Genomic DNA, 15,640 nt, shown 5'->3' with positions numbered 1-15,640 from the left:
AAACAATTTATTTCCCCTTCCTGTCTGTTCAGTAAATTTCTTCATTCCAGCTCATGACTCATGAATTTGGGACGGCAAACATCCACAATATCAGTGTTGATTCTCGACATTATACACTTATGTGCATTTTAATCTGGACGGATCATAAAGTATTTACCTTAAACATAACCATTTGTTCTAAGAGTTTGATGCTCTAGAACGTTTGTCCAGATATGAAAACATTTTCATTAATGTTCATTAAGGAGAATCAGTAATATTTGATGTTTGCTTCAGTTTCTTTTGTTAAATTTCATATCCTGCAGCACACTGTTAGTGTAAAACATGACTATGATGCAGTGATCAAAGACAGTCTACAGCATTGTCTTTATTAACATAATTACAAACGCCACTGATAGAAGACATACCTCAGAGTTTCAAAGCAGAAGGTTAAATATGCTTTTTTTTTTTTTAAAGGTCAATGAGACATGAGGGACAAAAGCAAGAGAATAGGTTTTCATAAAGGAAAAGGAATTTCAGATTACAAAACATTTCACACGTACTCCTTTACCACCTCACTGCAACGTACAGATCTCAGAAAATCATTTGTGGAATGCTTCCTTTTAACTTTCATCCCCTTGAAATGCCACTGAAACATTGCACAGGTTGGTGTTGCGTTCTTTAGTCAAAAGCAGTAACTTTTACTTAATAAGAGTCCAGAAAAAATGTCAACTGGTGCATTTACGATTAGTAAATTGAGATGAAATCACTTTGCCAAAATACAATTAGTTTAAACTAAAGCTGAACCAAGAGTCAGTTTATTACACCACAAATCCAGTTTATAACTCTCAAATTCAGTGTAAAAAAATTAGATATATACACACACAGAGCAAAGGAATGCTTCAGAAGGGGTGGAAAAGCCTAATATTAGTGCATGTTTGCGCATGAAGTTCAAGTGACTTGTTCATGTAATGAATTTTACAAACCGATCAAGATTTAAAGAAAAGAGGACATGAGAACAAACACAAAACATAAGGCAACAGAAAACTAGAACTGAAAAGTCACGTTGATATGAAGTGTAAATACACTTTTTGACTACTTAGAGGTTTATTTCCTTGACAGGGTTAGATAGTGCTGGTCTAGTTTTTACATTAACAATGCTGGGGAATCAGGGATGTTGAACATGTCAAGGACCAACAGATATTGAACTCTATAGTACACTGGACGCTTTGCTTTTTGAGCATTTAAGACTATAAAGATAATAAAACAGAAAAGATCTAGGCCACTGAAAACAAGCTACAAAGTGCAAAAAAAAAAGTTTTTACAGACTCAAATATGTGTCCTGTTTAATATATTACTCTTAATGTTCTAGGTCTTAAAACATCTCGTATCTAAAGCAACCCCATGCCTCACCCCCCGAAAAAACAAGATTTTTTTTTTTTTACCACTGCGCTTTCGTTTGTTTAACAATACTCATCCTGTATAGTACTTTGTATATTATTATATGTCTTGAGTAGGTACAAACAAGGATAAACATGTGGTGACTGGTTACTTGTGACATTGCATTAATCCTAATTAAAACAGAGTTTTTGTTTTTTTTTAACAAAATGTACAATAACAGTTTATCATGCATTTTCTCTTAAGCACATTCTAAAATCAGATTCTGCCTAAACTTCATTTCCTATTAAACGAGAATAACGCATATCAAAATTTCATTTGATTTAAATTACCCCACTATTTAAACAACTCCTGTACACATGATGTCTCATTTACAGTTATGCACATCAACCCGTTTGTTGATAAACTCAGTTTTGTTCCCCCCCCCATCTACATTAGTGTTCGGTGGAGAATTCGTCCTCCTGTGAATGTTTGCTAAGTGCACTGGGACGTGTGCATTATGAACAGATAAAATGAGTGAGAGTGGAGATAAGAGGGCAGGGATGAACATGACAGAAGCTGATGAATGCTTGCCCTTCATCATTCAGAGCTGCTCAGCCCCAAACTCTAACCTCATGGCCAATCAGGATAGGTAGAGCACACAGATCATACAGAGAAAGCGAGAATAAGAGAGAGAAAATGAGAGAGAGGGAGAAAAAGTGAACGAGAGAGAGAAAGAGAATATAAGAGAGGGAGAGAGAGTGAGAGAAAGAAAAGCGAAAGAGAGAGAAAGAAAAGCGAAAGAGAGAGTGGACGCTACACAGAGAGAGGGGGGTGGTGGTGTGGTGTGGGTTTAGAGGGGAGATATGGAACGAGACAGACAGGAAGAAGTCTCCATGGTCATTAACAGCTGCAGCCCTCTTTCTGAGGCTGTGTATCGCTGGAGAGTCGACCGCCTTGTGGAGCATTGGGCTTGTGCTGGACTCCTGACTCGGCAGCGTTCAGGTCCAGACTGCCGTCCTGAATGTTCTGGTAGATTTTCTTAGCTGCCTCCAGGAATGCGTCTTCAACATTCTCACCTCTGTTCAAAATACACACACACACACGACTTGGGTAAGATGTAAAAGTGGCCATAAACGACAAATATATATATTTACATAAATCTTTCTAAACCATGTCATGTACTTAACTACAATTTATTTTCCTACCTGCCATTGTTATAGTACAAGACTAATAACAGAGTAAAATCTAAAATCAGATGAACAAGCTACGCCAAAATAACTGCAATTAAAACGGACATCGTTGTTGTTGACTGATGAACGAAACAAACTTACGTTTTGGCACTTGCCTCCAGAAACAACAGGCCTATTACAAAACAAGATTGAAAAGAATTAAATCAGTAGAATGTAAAAGACACGGATAATAAATCTATTCTATTTCACAGAGTTATTTTCCTACCGTTCTCTTCAGCAAACTGCTTGGCCTCTTCGTATGTAACGTCTCGCTGAGCTTCGAGGTCAGCTTTGTTACCGATAAGAATAATCACCTGAGGGGAGTAAAAAAAATAAAAAAAATAATCAAAATTAGCTTAATAAAATATGATGATTTCACTGTCAGTGGATCACCAGCTTCCTGACAGACAGGAAACAACAGGTGAGACTGGGAGGTGTCACCTCCGGCATTCGGACAATCAGCACTGGCGCTCCACAGGGATGTGTCCTCTCCCCACTTCTATTCTCCCTCTACACTAATGACTGCACTTCAAGTGACCAAACTGTAAAACTCCTGAAATTTGCAGATGATACTACGCTCATCGGTCTCATCCCAGATGGCAATGGGTCTGCATACCAGCGGGAGGTGAAGCGGCTGGTGCTATGGTACAGTCAGAACAGTCGAGAGTTAAACACCCTTAAAACTGTGGAGATGATAGTGGACTTTAGGAAAGACCCCTCAACACTACTCCCCCTCACAATATCCAACAGCCCGGTGTCATCTGTGGAGGCCTTCAAGGTTCTGGGTACTGAGGTACTGGGGGCCAAGACCTGAAATGGGAGTCCAACATAAACTCCATCATCAAAAAGGCCCAGCAGAGGATGTCAATTAAGGAATGGTCTGCCACAGAATCTGTCCTGTGCACATCCATCACCATCTGGTTTTGTGCAGCAACAAAACAGGACAGAAACAGACTGCAACGCACGGTTAAAACAGCAGAAAAAATAGTTGGTGCCCCCCTGCCCACTCTCCAGGACTTGTGCAACACAAGAACCAGAAAAGTCACTACCGACCATTCGCACCCTGGACACCTCTTTCAGCTCCTCCCTTCTCTCAGGTGCTACAGAACTTTGCTTACTAAAACTGCCAGACACAGTTTTTCAGTCACCCTGATCAACAACTCACCATAATTATATTCCCTGCTTCATATCTATAAGTACTGCATTATTAGGACTGTCAGTCATCACATCATCCGTATATATTACACACACACACTACTGCTGCTATATATTGTACAAAAAGCATAATATTGTTATTTGCACTCAGACACTTTATGTACATAACTGATTGTTCATATTCTATATTCATATTTAATAGTCATTCTGTCTGTATCGCATCCCATCGTCTGCATTGTCTTGTTTAGTTTGTATAGTATAGTGTTATTTATGTCTGTACGTTTGAGAGTCACAAACAGCTAGAACCAAATTCCTTGTGTGTGTCAACATTCTTGGCCAATAAACCTGATTCTGATTCTGATTCATGCAACAAGATGGAGATGACAGAGAAAAGCTTTTAACATGTGCTTAATAAACATGAGCCTCATCGACTGCATGAGAATTTCACTGCAGTGAGAAATATATTTATGACGTCCTGTTTTGGAACAAAGTCCATTCACCCTTCCACACGGTTTACAGAATATCCCATAACTGACTCTTACAGATACTCATGCATGCGTAGTAGTTACAGAAAAACAACTGAAAGATTTGTCTACATTATTACTTCTCTTTTTATACACTTGGTCAGCTAAGCAATGGTCATCTAAGCAACCACAAATTCAATCAGAACACAGAGCAGATTAATTCAGTGTCTAAGGCAGGAGATAAAAATCAAGGCATTTATTTATTATAAAAAGAAATAAATCTGTGTGGGTTGACATCATGTCTTCTTAAGACCTTACTCAAGGTTAAATCAGGCGCTAGACACAGTCTGTTATTTAGTATAAATACAACAGGAAAGGGAACCAAAACCCTCGTTATATTATTTTGAGAAGTTGAACAGTACAACCGTTCACCTTTCATGCTTGAATCGGAGTAGAAAAAATTTGTTATTCTAGAGTTAGGTATATAAGCCTGGCCAATAAGACAACTTAAATACTACTACTAACAATAATAAGCAACATCGCCTCTGAGATGAGAAGAAATATCACAGATATATACTTCAATGTGTGACTCTCAGTCTCGTCTGATTAGTTTTTAATTTAACTGATTGTATTCTTTTCTTGCCTTAAAGAGAATAATTACTACAAATTAGAATTTTTGATCTGGCTGTATTTACTGTATTTATGAACTTACTGTATTTGGGTTGGTGAGATTCCTTGCGTCAGTCAGCCAGCTGCTCAGGTGGTTGTATGTGCTTCGCCTGCGATAATAGAGCACAACATTGAAACAAAAGGTTATTAATTGTGAAATCTAACCACAATATTCTTATAGATTCATTTTGTGTTCAAAACCTCCAGTGTCAGATAATGAGATTTCACCTTAAGGTGTTACAGAACAAGCCACTCTACCTGGTGATGTCGTACACCATGAGAGCTCCGGCGGCGCCTCTGTAGTAGCTGCGAGTGACAGCGCGGAATCGCTCCTGACCCGCCGTGTCCCAAATCTGCAGCTTCACCTTCTGTCCGCTCACCTCGATTATCCGTGTGCCGAACTCCACCCCGATAGTGTGAGGGCAGTCCGCCATAACTGATTCAGACAAGAACAAACAATGCTTCATGCACTACACATGACACCGGAGTCTCCTGCCTCTGTGGAAGCTGCTATTATAGAAATTAAATGATAACATGGCTTACAGAAAAAGAAATTCAACACCTTATCTACAGTATTTGAGAATTCAACAGCGCTGTGGTATAAACAGTTCTGAGAAGTTTCATCTATTTTCTGAAGCAAAGGATTTTCTTCATGTAAATGCGTACACAGAGAGCACAAACCCATAAATGGACTTCTGTTCACGGGCTTGCTCCAGCATTGGAAACCTTCTTAGGTTTGACTCATTCCAAGACCTTTAATGTTGGTTATACTGGCTGTTTATCAGCTGAACTCAACACCTGCACTCACACTTCCATTACTACAGAGCTAATATTATAGCTTGCCTGTTCTTTTCTCAGTAGAGGGATTTGACCCTTCAGTAATTACCAATGATCTGCAGATGTGATGGACAAACATTTGTCTGATCATTTATTCTTCATGAAATCACCAATAAATTGTAGAACAGGTTTTTTTATATATATATAAACTGAATCTTTGTTGAATGCCTGTATTAAACTGTCAAATCATGTGGAAGGAACTGCAGGAAAGGAGAGATGAAAAATAACAAAAATTAATTGGTAAATGATGGTTTTAGGCCTGCCAACCTTCACACGTGTTGGGTAAGAGCGCTGCATTTTAGAAACAGAAAAAAAAGCAAAAGAGCAATCTTCTTTTTCTCCCCTAATAAAAATGGCAGATGAGCCGATGAACAGTAACACGGGGGTATTAAGCACTCCAATGTTTCCAGCTTTTTGTACAAAAAAAGAGAGAAATAACAAGCATTAAACAGGCCTACAATTCTGTTTAATTTGAATGGTAATTATAACTGGGCAGTGGTTTAAAACACTCCTTGTTCATTGTTCGAAGACGGAGCCTTGGACAATAAGTATCTAGAAGGATTGTAATGAAAATGTATGTAACTTTTGTTTCTCAACGTTCACTGAATTTCTCAGATAATAATTGGCAATGGTTACACAAGATAATTATTTGGTTCTTTTTTGGCAGAGATGACAAGTGCGGCTCATGAGAAACAGGGCTGATTACCTAAGAGGGTCAAATCAATACAAAGCTTTTCTGCATGATCACCTTCTTCCTACAATATATTTCCATCCTAATGGAAACTATACCCTACTCTGGCGTAGTTTGATACAGATGAATATTATGTAAATTATATACTACGCACAATCACCAGGTCTCAACCTAAATGATTTGATCGTTTCTATCTTTTAGAAGAACAGCGTTCACACACAAAACATTTACATTTCTGGCATTTCACAGGCACCTTTATCCAGAGTGACTTACAATTTATTTCAATTTATACAGCTGAGTAATTGAGGGTTAAGGGCTTAAGGGCCCAGCAGTGGCAGCTTGGTGGATCTGGGATTCGAATCCATGACCTTCCGATCAGTAGTCCAAGGCCTTAAACTTTAATCTACCACATCCCTCACTGCACAAATGTTCCTACAAGTGTGGCTTAAATTGGCATCATTACTTACATTTCTTTTCTGTAAACTGGTGAAGCAAACAAGACTTTCCAACCCCCATATCACCTAAAAAACAAAATGAATAAAAATAAAAAAAAATCAGTAAATATCTAAAAGCAAAAAATTGCCTAATACAAAAAACATTTGCACCTGCATGAGGTGACTTACCAATAATGATATATTTGAAGATATAGGAATAATTATATGGTGCAGTCGTCATCTTGGTTCTTAGAGAAAGAGAGAGAAATTGCAATGACACATTGAATAAACAACAACAACAACAAAAAAGAACAAAAGGTGTTAAATTAGTCGCTTGCTGATGCTTCACCGAAAGCTGGTCAGCTGACAAACTATTGTCTTGGCATTAACACGGCTAACGCTTAGCCAGCTAACAAGCTAACTGCTAATAAAATTATTATAATTATGTACCAAGTTACATATTACATATATAGATGACATGAAAGCTTGTAAAAACTTGTCTGGTCACATATAATGTTTAATGGCATGTATTTAACTAGTCCTACGGGTAAGAGAGTGATGCAGGCCGGTGCTACGATGACATTAAATAGCCGTTAGTTAGCTAGTTAATTAGCCTAGCATCCATATCTATCTACCCATCAAGCTAATAACGAATAATTCTCTTTAAGTGTGTTCACGACTGTCATGACAAGACCTGGGTGAGATGGATCACAGAGCAGACCAGTGTTTCAGCCCAAACAAAACACAATATGTGGCCTATTTGTTAAATAATATAAACAATCGTTAGCTCGGATATTTTTCGACGGCTTAGCTTAGCATAGGTTAGCATAGCTTAGCTTAGCTCAGCTTCCTTAGCCTAACGGCACACAGAGCTCAGGGTAAACAACGAAACACTAAGATGCTGCGCTAAAAGCCAGCCGAATACACCACACCGAAAGGACTTTAAAATCGTTTTACAATCACTTCTTTCTTGACAACACCAGGCTTAAGAAGGTTACCTGAAATATCAATTCAAGCCGGCTCCTGTAAGACCTGAGCAGATTCGAGAACGGATGGCGTCCAGCTTCTTCCTACACGTCTATCAAAACAGTGACTTCGGTGCCCTCTAGTGGACACACTGGGTAGCGCAGAGGCGAAACGAGGAAGTCACGCTATTTAGCTTAATTCTGATTAGCTTCACTCTGGATACACAACATAGTGCGGAATGTTTTATTTTACTCGTCATGTAGTGCAATCTACTGACTATAAGTGGAAAATTTGCTGTTTTGTAGCCATGTGCAACTATGTGCAAAAGAGCACTTCATTTTAGTGTCACACACACACACACACACACACACACACACACACACACACACACACACACACACACACACACACACACACACACACTGGAGACTTAAAGGCCATTTGCAGACTATATTTCAGCTAGGCTCAGCTTGAAATATCTTTTTTTTTTTTCAGAAAATTAAAGGTGGCAGAAAATATATCAGTCAGTCGGATGTGGCCTAATGGTTGGAGAGTCTGAAACGTAATCCTAAGGTTGTGGGTTTGAGTCTCGGGCTGGCCACGACTGAGGTGCCCTTGAGCAAGACACCGAACCCCCCAACTGCTCCCCGGGCACCACAGCATAAATGGCTGCCCACTGCTCCAGGAGTGTGTTCACTGCTGTGTGTGTGTACTTTGGATGGGTCAAATGCAGAGAACGAATTCTGAGTATAGGTCACCGTACTTAGCTGTATGTCACTTCACTTTCACGTAAAACATATGGGCTGCAGGAGGACTCAGAAATAATGCTGAAATATACATTTTACTCTGTTACCTACAGCTGTGAAGATAAGCCAAAGAGTAAATCCATTTATTACTGTATTATTATAGAGACCCTACAGGGGTATAATTGTTCTTTATTTTGGTTGAGAAGACGGTGGAAAGTGAGACCTAAATATCAAACCTCAAGAATTAATCTTCTATAGTTTAAAATAAGCTTCAACTAGTTAGAACTGATTGACACACAGTGGTTATATTGTTTAATCGCTGTGTTTACACCGAAAGCTACTAGAACTAGAACTAGAACTAGAACTAGATCACAGACATAGATTTTGCATATTATGCAAATGTTCACAAATTTAAGTGGGCAAAGCACTCCAGAAGGTGGTTTGTGTCCACAAACATGAATAGTGAACCAAGTTGGCAATTTAACTGAGATTGTATCAGAGAGGAAATGGTTCCTACATAAACCTAAAATGTTTTGTGATAATAAAATCAGGGAAAAAATATTTTATATATGAGGCTCATGGTTCACAAGAAATGGACCAAAGCATAAATCCCTGCAGTATAGTGACCATCAGGTTCATCTAATTTTCCAGAGTAGAGGGAGAGAGGGAAGTAGAACTAACAAGTGAGAAAGTTCTGAAAGATCAGTTTTAAAGAAGAAGAAGAAGAAGAAGAAGAAGAAGAAGAAGAAGAAGAAGAAGAAGAAGAAGAAACAGAAAAATCCCAATTACAATAGGATTACCAGTACCTGGAAACCAAAGGTGCTTTGACTCCTAATAGGAAGGATAGAAAGAAAGACGTCCAACTTTTACTAGCATTAATTAATGCATGGTTAAATCTTTAAATTATATAAACAATTTACTAATTAATACACCAATGAAGCTGTAGAATGCAGAATAATTGTAATGTGAATATACAGAAGTGCAAAAGTTTTAGGCAGGTGTGAAAAAATGCTTTCAAAAATGGAAGTGTTAAACGTTTATTTTCATAAATGTACAAAATGCAGTTAATGAACAAAAGAGAAATCTAAATCAAATCAATATTTGGTGTGACCACCCTTTGCCTTCAAAACAGCAGCAATTCTACACTAGTTTCTGAAGGAACTCGGCTGGTAGGTTGTTTCAAACATCTTGGAGAACTAACCACAGTAGGCTTTCTCACATCCTTCTGTCTCTTCATGTAATCCCAGACACACTCGATGATGTTGAGATCAGGGCTCTGTGGGGGTCGTGCCATCACTTCATGCTAGTTTGAAGGCAAAAGGTAGTAACACCAAATATTGATTTGATTTAGATTTTTCTTTTGTTTGCTCACTTTGCATTTTGTAAATTGACAGAAATAAACACTCATTATTTATATTTCTGAAAGCATTCTTTGTTTACAGCATTTTTTCACACCTGCCTAAAACTTTTGCACAGTACTGTACATCAGTACTGTACACAGTACTGTACCAGTATATGCTTAGATCTTTTACTTAAGCATATACTGGTACAGTCAATAATCTGTTTTCATGCCAAAATGACACAATTATGAAAGAAAGTAAATAGTAAAATAATGTTTCTTTGAAGTATTAAAAGTTAGTATGGAACCATAGTGGCAGGGAAACATAATACCTGACTGTAGAAAAGGAATATGATGGGTGTGGTACGTCCTTAATAGCGAAGAATAAAGCACCCCTGTGCAGGGTAGGCATGCCTGCTGTTCTGTTTCGCCTCAGCTCATCCCGAACAACTCAACTAACACACACGCATATCTGCGTTCAGCAACAGGTAGGTGAAATCAGATTGTTATTGTTACTGTATATCTAAAACAAAGAGCTGAAGTGACTTTGCTTGATCTATTCTTCATGTTTCGAATGAGATTGCATTCACGATCTGAAATATGTACTTTAATTAAAAGGTGGATGTTATTTGAATAAAACAAAATTAAGCTCCTTAGTGGGTTTATGTAGATTTGTGAAAATATAAAAATAGAATATAATGAGTAGAATCGATGCTTTTATTTTGCAAACACTAGGCATTTAGACTACAGATTACTCATACTTGCTGTACAACTGTCTAAATGTCTTCTCTTGAAGCATGGTTTATCATCCTGAGTTTAAGAAGGCAGGACAGCAACCTGGTCTGCAGGTATGGAGGATTGAGAAAATGGACTTAGTGGCACTACCTGAGAATTTTTATGGGAGCTTCTATACAGGAGATACCTACATTGTGCTCAATACCATCAAACTACGTTTAGGAAGTCTACAATATGATCTTCATTTTTGGCAAGGTGAGACCATGGTCTAAATAATACACACTATTTCATGTAATCTTCTTTAACATGTTCTAGTTAGACTTCATATTCCTTGTTGTTGTCCAGGTAATGTCTGCACTATAGATGAGAGTGCTGCAGCTGCTATTTTTGCTGTCCAAATGGATGACTATCTTGGAGGAACTCCTGTTCAGTATCGAGAGGTCCAGGGCCATGAATCGAAAACATTTGTCGGTTACTTCAAATCAGGGTTGAAGTACTTGGTAAGCAGGACTATATTTTTAAACATCATGACAAATAATGCGTAACTTGGACTGTCAATGATTTCAGGTTTGGGGTGTTGTTGCTTTTTTTAAAACCTCAGCAAGGTGGTGTGGCATCAGGGTTTAAACACATGGCCTCAAGCATGGAAGGAATGCACAGAATCCTCCACGTGACAGGCCGACGAACGGTGAGGGCTACCGAGGTTCCTGTGAGCTGGGACAGCTTCAACCATGGAGACTGTTTCATTCTGGACCTTGGAGATGTAAGGGATCAAGATTTCACTGAATGTTAATTTAAAAAGTAATATTTATTAATTACCTTTTTTATTTTTTTGTTACGATGTACCCAGGAAATCTACCAATGGTGTGGCACAAAGAGCAATCACTTTGAAAGATTAAAAGCCACCAATGTTTCGAAGGACATCCGTGATAACGAGCGAGCTGGACGAGCAAAACTGTATGTATGTGAAGAGGGGTCAGAGGCTGATAAGATGCTTGAGGTACATTTGTCTAGCCTTGATTAAACATGTGAAATCTACTTTTATGTTTATGATCCAGATCAGTTTTTTCAGTTACATTAGTTTCCCTCATGTCATGTCATTGTTAAGATTCTTGGACCAAAGCCTGAGCTTCCTGATTCAGACAGTAATGACTCTGACACTGATTCATCCAATAAAAAGATGGCCAAGTTATACAAGGTAAGACTTAGCGAGTTTTATTTCTTTATCTGACTTGATATTGACTGAAATTATTACACTGTAAACGTATAAACGGTCATTAAAATCCAACTCTTAGGTGTCTGATGCCAGTGGAAATATGTCCATCACGTTGGTCGCGGCAGAGAATCCATTCTCTCAGAATGCACTGGAGTCGACTGAATGTTTTATCTTGGACCATGGTTGCAATGGCAAGGTCTTTGTCTGGAAAGGTCTGGAAAAGCCATTGTAGTTGTACATGTCACCTCTCGTGTAATGTGCACCTTCTTTTGATTATTAGGCCATTAGGAAAGACATCTACCTGATTAAGTATTAATGAATCAATTACAGGTAAAGAAGCAAACCCAGAGGAGAGGAGAGCAGGGATGAAGGCTGCAGAACAGTTCATCCAGAGAATGGGGTATCCGATACACACTCAAGTTCAGAGCCTGCCTGAAAATGGGGAGACTCCGCTTTTTAAACAGTTCTTCAAATCCTGGCATGATGTGGCCCAGACTGAAGGGATGGGAAAGGGATATGTGTCCAACAAGATCGCTAAGATCAAGAAAGTACCATTTGATGCATCAATGCTCCATGTGTCGAGTGCTATGGCTGCTCAGTATAGGATGATGGACAATGGGGATGGAGAGAAAAAGGTGAAAATGTATGAAATATCCAGGAAAGTTTTTAAATAAAGATTTAGATATTAGTTCAACAAATCGTTTGGAACATGCCACAAGAACTCTCAGAATTAGACATCTATAAACATTGCCTATGTACCTACTGTAGGAATACTACAGTATACACCTAACTTATTCATGTGAATCACGTGGCATTAGCACAATGTATAGAATTAGGACACAACAGCAAATGACCAGATCTGGTTCCAATCCTGTCAGCCAAATAGATGAACTCTGAGGACACTGGTTCATTGAAACTGCAGATTGGAAAAACAACAACAACACAGTTTTATATTTGATATTAATATTAACTGAAGTTCTCGTTGAATTTATGCATCACCATATGACTGACTGAATAGATAACTAGATGAATGAGTAAGGTTGCTGTTAAAGTGCTCAGTGTAAACATACGTAGTTTAATGAAATCCGTTCTTCAGAAGAAGATCTTTACTAATGCAATCTTCATTCTTCCGTTTCTTTACATAAAGATTTGGCGTATCGAAGGATCCAACAAGGTGGACGTTGATCCCTCAACTTATGGGCACTTCTATGGAGGAGACAGTTACATCATCCTGTACAACTATCAGCACGATGGACGTCGAGGACAGATTATTTACATTTGGTGAGAAACAAAGACACTATCCGTCAACCATTCTAATGGTTATAAGGAGTGCATTTTGAATGGAAAGCTTGGGTGTGTGTCAGGTGCTTTGTCTGGTCAGGTTACAAGTCATGGTATCCAACAAGATCAACTATCTGTATCACTTACACCCTTGTTTGTATCCCTTGTACGACCTGGACGACTTCTTGTTGGCAATAGTTTTTTTTTTTTTTGGTTACATAGGCAGGGAGAGGATTCCAGCCAAGATGAGAAAGGAGCTTCCTCCATCTTGGCCACTCAGCTGGATGAGGAACTGGGGGGAGGAGCAGTGCAGGTGACTGACTGGTTTAATACAATATATTTATACATACATCCTACATCATAACTTAAATAGATTTAATAGTGCCATGATTTAATAATTAGTACCTGGGTACATGTTTCTGCAATGTCTTCTTTTTGACAAGTTCACTTATATCACAGTGGAACATGCTGGGAAGCTTAGTCTTTACTATAACATGGAGGAAGGTGCTGCTTTTAAAATTTTAGTTAAATACAACAAGAATATCTTTAAAAATTCAAGCAGTTCATTCATTCATTTTCTACCACTTATCCGAACTTCTCGGGTCACGGGGAGCCTGTGCCTATCTCAGGCATCATTGGGCATCGAGGCAGGATACACCCTGGACGGAGTGCCAACCCATCACAGGGCACACACACACACACACTCTCTCATACACTCACGCAATCACACACTATGGACAATTTTCCAGAGATACCAATCAACCTACCATGCATGTCTTTGAACCGGGGGAGGAAACCGGAGTACCCGGAGGAAACCCCCGAGGCACAGGGACAACATGCAAACTCCACACACAAGGTGGAGGCGGGAATCGAACCCCCAACCCTGGAGATGTGAGGCAAACGTGCTAACCAATAAGCCACCGTGCCCCCCTCAAGCGGTCCAATGATCGCAAATCTCTAGTTTATCTGTTATTAAAAGTCTTGAAAAAAAATGGATTTAAATGCACTTATGTTTTCATCTTCCGACATTAGGTCCGCGTGATACAAGGCAAGGAGCCGGACCACCTCATGAGTCTTTTTGGAGCACAACCAATGGTGGTTTACAAAGGTGGGACTTCCAGAGAAGGTGGTCAGTCAAAAGCATCAACTATCCGCTTTTTTCAAGTTCGGTCCAACACTGCCTTGAAATCACGGGCCATTGAGGTAACATGAACTCGTGTCCATTTTGCGCTGTTAGAAAAATAGTTATATTTATTGATTTATTTCATCCCAAAAAAAAAAAGGTAGATCCAGTGGCCTCTAACCTTAATTCCAATGATGTGTTCGTTTTGCTCAACCCATCTGACTCGGTGCTATGGGTCGGTCAAGGTGCCAGTGATGTTGAGAAGCGTGGCGCTAAACAGCTCAGTGAGATTTTAGGGGTGCAGGTTTCTGAAGTGAAAGAAGGTGAAGAAGGAGGTACGGCAGCTGAAATGTCCTCTATGACCTTTATGATATTACTATTGCAAAATAGCTATTCATTTTCATTCCCATTTTTATTTTTAAGATCAATTCTGGGAAGTTCTTGGAGGGAAAACAGAATATCGCACATCTGAAAGACTGAAAAGCAAAATGGACTCTCATCCTCCGCGTCTGTTCGCTTGCTCTAACAAAACCGGACAGTTTCGTGTGAGTGACCTGTGAACCTTCATCTTTCTACGTGGTGAAAATAGCCAGCAGTGGTGTGCATCATTTACTATATCACTTGCCGTCGATTAAAAATGAAAGCTCTTCCCTTTAGATCGAGGAAGTACCAGGGGAGATGACTCAAGACGATCTGGCTCCTGATGATGTCATGATCCTGGACACGTGGGATGAGGTAAATGTTTGAGCAGCACCAAGAACAAAACCCAGGTTGTGTACAGCTATAACCAGTGTGGTGAAGCTTCTGTTTACTCCCAAGGTCTATGTTTGGATTGGAAAAGAGGCAAATGAGGAAGAAAAAACAGAAGCTGTTGCATCAGGTGAGGCTTTTATTATTATTATTATTATTATTATTACTATTTTTAAATAAACTGTACGTCATATAATAGACTTTCAAGTTTTCAGGTACCCATTTTTTAAATTGGTTTTCTAGCTGTTCTATGCAGAATACATGAAAGTTTTTTCATATCTACATAAATCATATCAAATTTCTTTTGTTTTGTAAAAGTATCAAATTCCAGGATCTAGTAAGTCCATTAAATGAACCTACAAACTATATAGCTCATGGCTGGCTTAGTGAAACGGTTGACGGAGCATTTAATACTTAAAATGGTGATCACTTCACTATATAATCGTGCACTCTGTGCATTTTCTCTTAAGCTGTCCGGTACATCGAAACCCATCCTGCTGTCAGAGACAAGAGGACTCCTGTTGTGAAGATAACGCAAGGTTTCGAACCTCCCACATTCACAGGGTGGTTCCTGGGCTGGGATTACGATTACTGGAGCTTGGACACACTGGACCGTGCTATGGCTGCCCTGAAGCACTGAGCTTAAGTC

General features: G+C 39.0%; 2 protein-coding genes across 6 annotated transcripts; one reads left to right on the top strand and one right to left on the bottom strand.

The window, feature by feature from the left end:
• Positions 1–344: 344 nt before the first annotated feature.
• LOC113653313 (ras-related protein Rab-14-like) lies at positions 345–7,975 on the bottom strand. Of its 2 annotated transcripts, none has more exons than XM_027162828.2 (8): positions 7,834–7,975; positions 7,025–7,083; positions 6,869–6,922; positions 5,132–5,309; positions 4,917–4,983; positions 2,812–2,899; positions 2,688–2,718; positions 345–2,434 (listed from the first exon to the last, which is right to left on the bottom strand). In XM_027162828.2, exons 2-8 carry the CDS (start codon positions 7,074–7,076, stop codon positions 2,257–2,259), a joined length of 648 nt encoding a protein of 215 aa, XP_027018629.1. In that variant the 5' UTR covers positions 7,077–7,083; positions 7,834–7,975; the 3' UTR covers positions 345–2,256. The 2 variants fall into 2 exon arrangements, with proteins under 2 accessions (XP_027018629.1, XP_047674239.1); XM_047818283.1 differs by lacking the exon at positions 7,834–7,975 and adding an exon at positions 7,803–7,822.
• A 995-nt stretch (positions 7,976–8,970) lies between these two features.
• LOC113653356 (gelsolin-like) lies at positions 8,971–15,631 on the top strand. Of its 4 annotated transcripts, none has more exons than XM_027162915.2 (17): positions 8,971–9,366; positions 10,265–10,374; positions 10,683–10,876; positions 10,967–11,121; positions 11,223–11,384; positions 11,472–11,621; positions 11,730–11,819; positions 11,917–12,049; positions 12,168–12,472; positions 12,985–13,118; positions 13,341–13,431; positions 14,151–14,321; positions 14,402–14,576; positions 14,665–14,786; positions 14,899–14,976; positions 15,061–15,121; positions 15,462–15,631. In XM_027162915.2, exons 3-17 carry the CDS (start codon positions 10,684–10,686, stop codon positions 15,629–15,631), a joined length of 2,190 nt encoding a protein of 729 aa, XP_027018716.2. In that variant the 5' UTR covers positions 8,971–9,366; positions 10,265–10,374; position 10,683. The 4 variants fall into 4 exon arrangements, with proteins under 4 accessions (XP_027018716.2, XP_027018715.2, XP_027018717.2 ...); XM_027162914.2 differs by lacking the exon at positions 8,971–9,366 and adding an exon at positions 9,808–9,868; XM_027162916.2 differs by lacking the exon at positions 8,971–9,366 and having other exon boundaries at positions 9,955–10,374; positions 11,223–11,309.
• The last annotated feature ends 9 nt before the right edge of the window (positions 15,632–15,640 follow it).

The sequence above is a fragment of the Tachysurus fulvidraco genome, chromosome 9 (genome assembly GCF_022655615.1).
Source record: "Tachysurus fulvidraco isolate hzauxx_2018 chromosome 9, HZAU_PFXX_2.0, whole genome shotgun sequence".
Lineage (NCBI taxonomy): Eukaryota > Metazoa > Chordata > Actinopteri > Siluriformes > Bagridae > Tachysurus > Tachysurus fulvidraco.
Note: the sequence above shows the minus strand (reverse complement) of the source record. Positions and strands in the feature narration are given on the sequence as shown.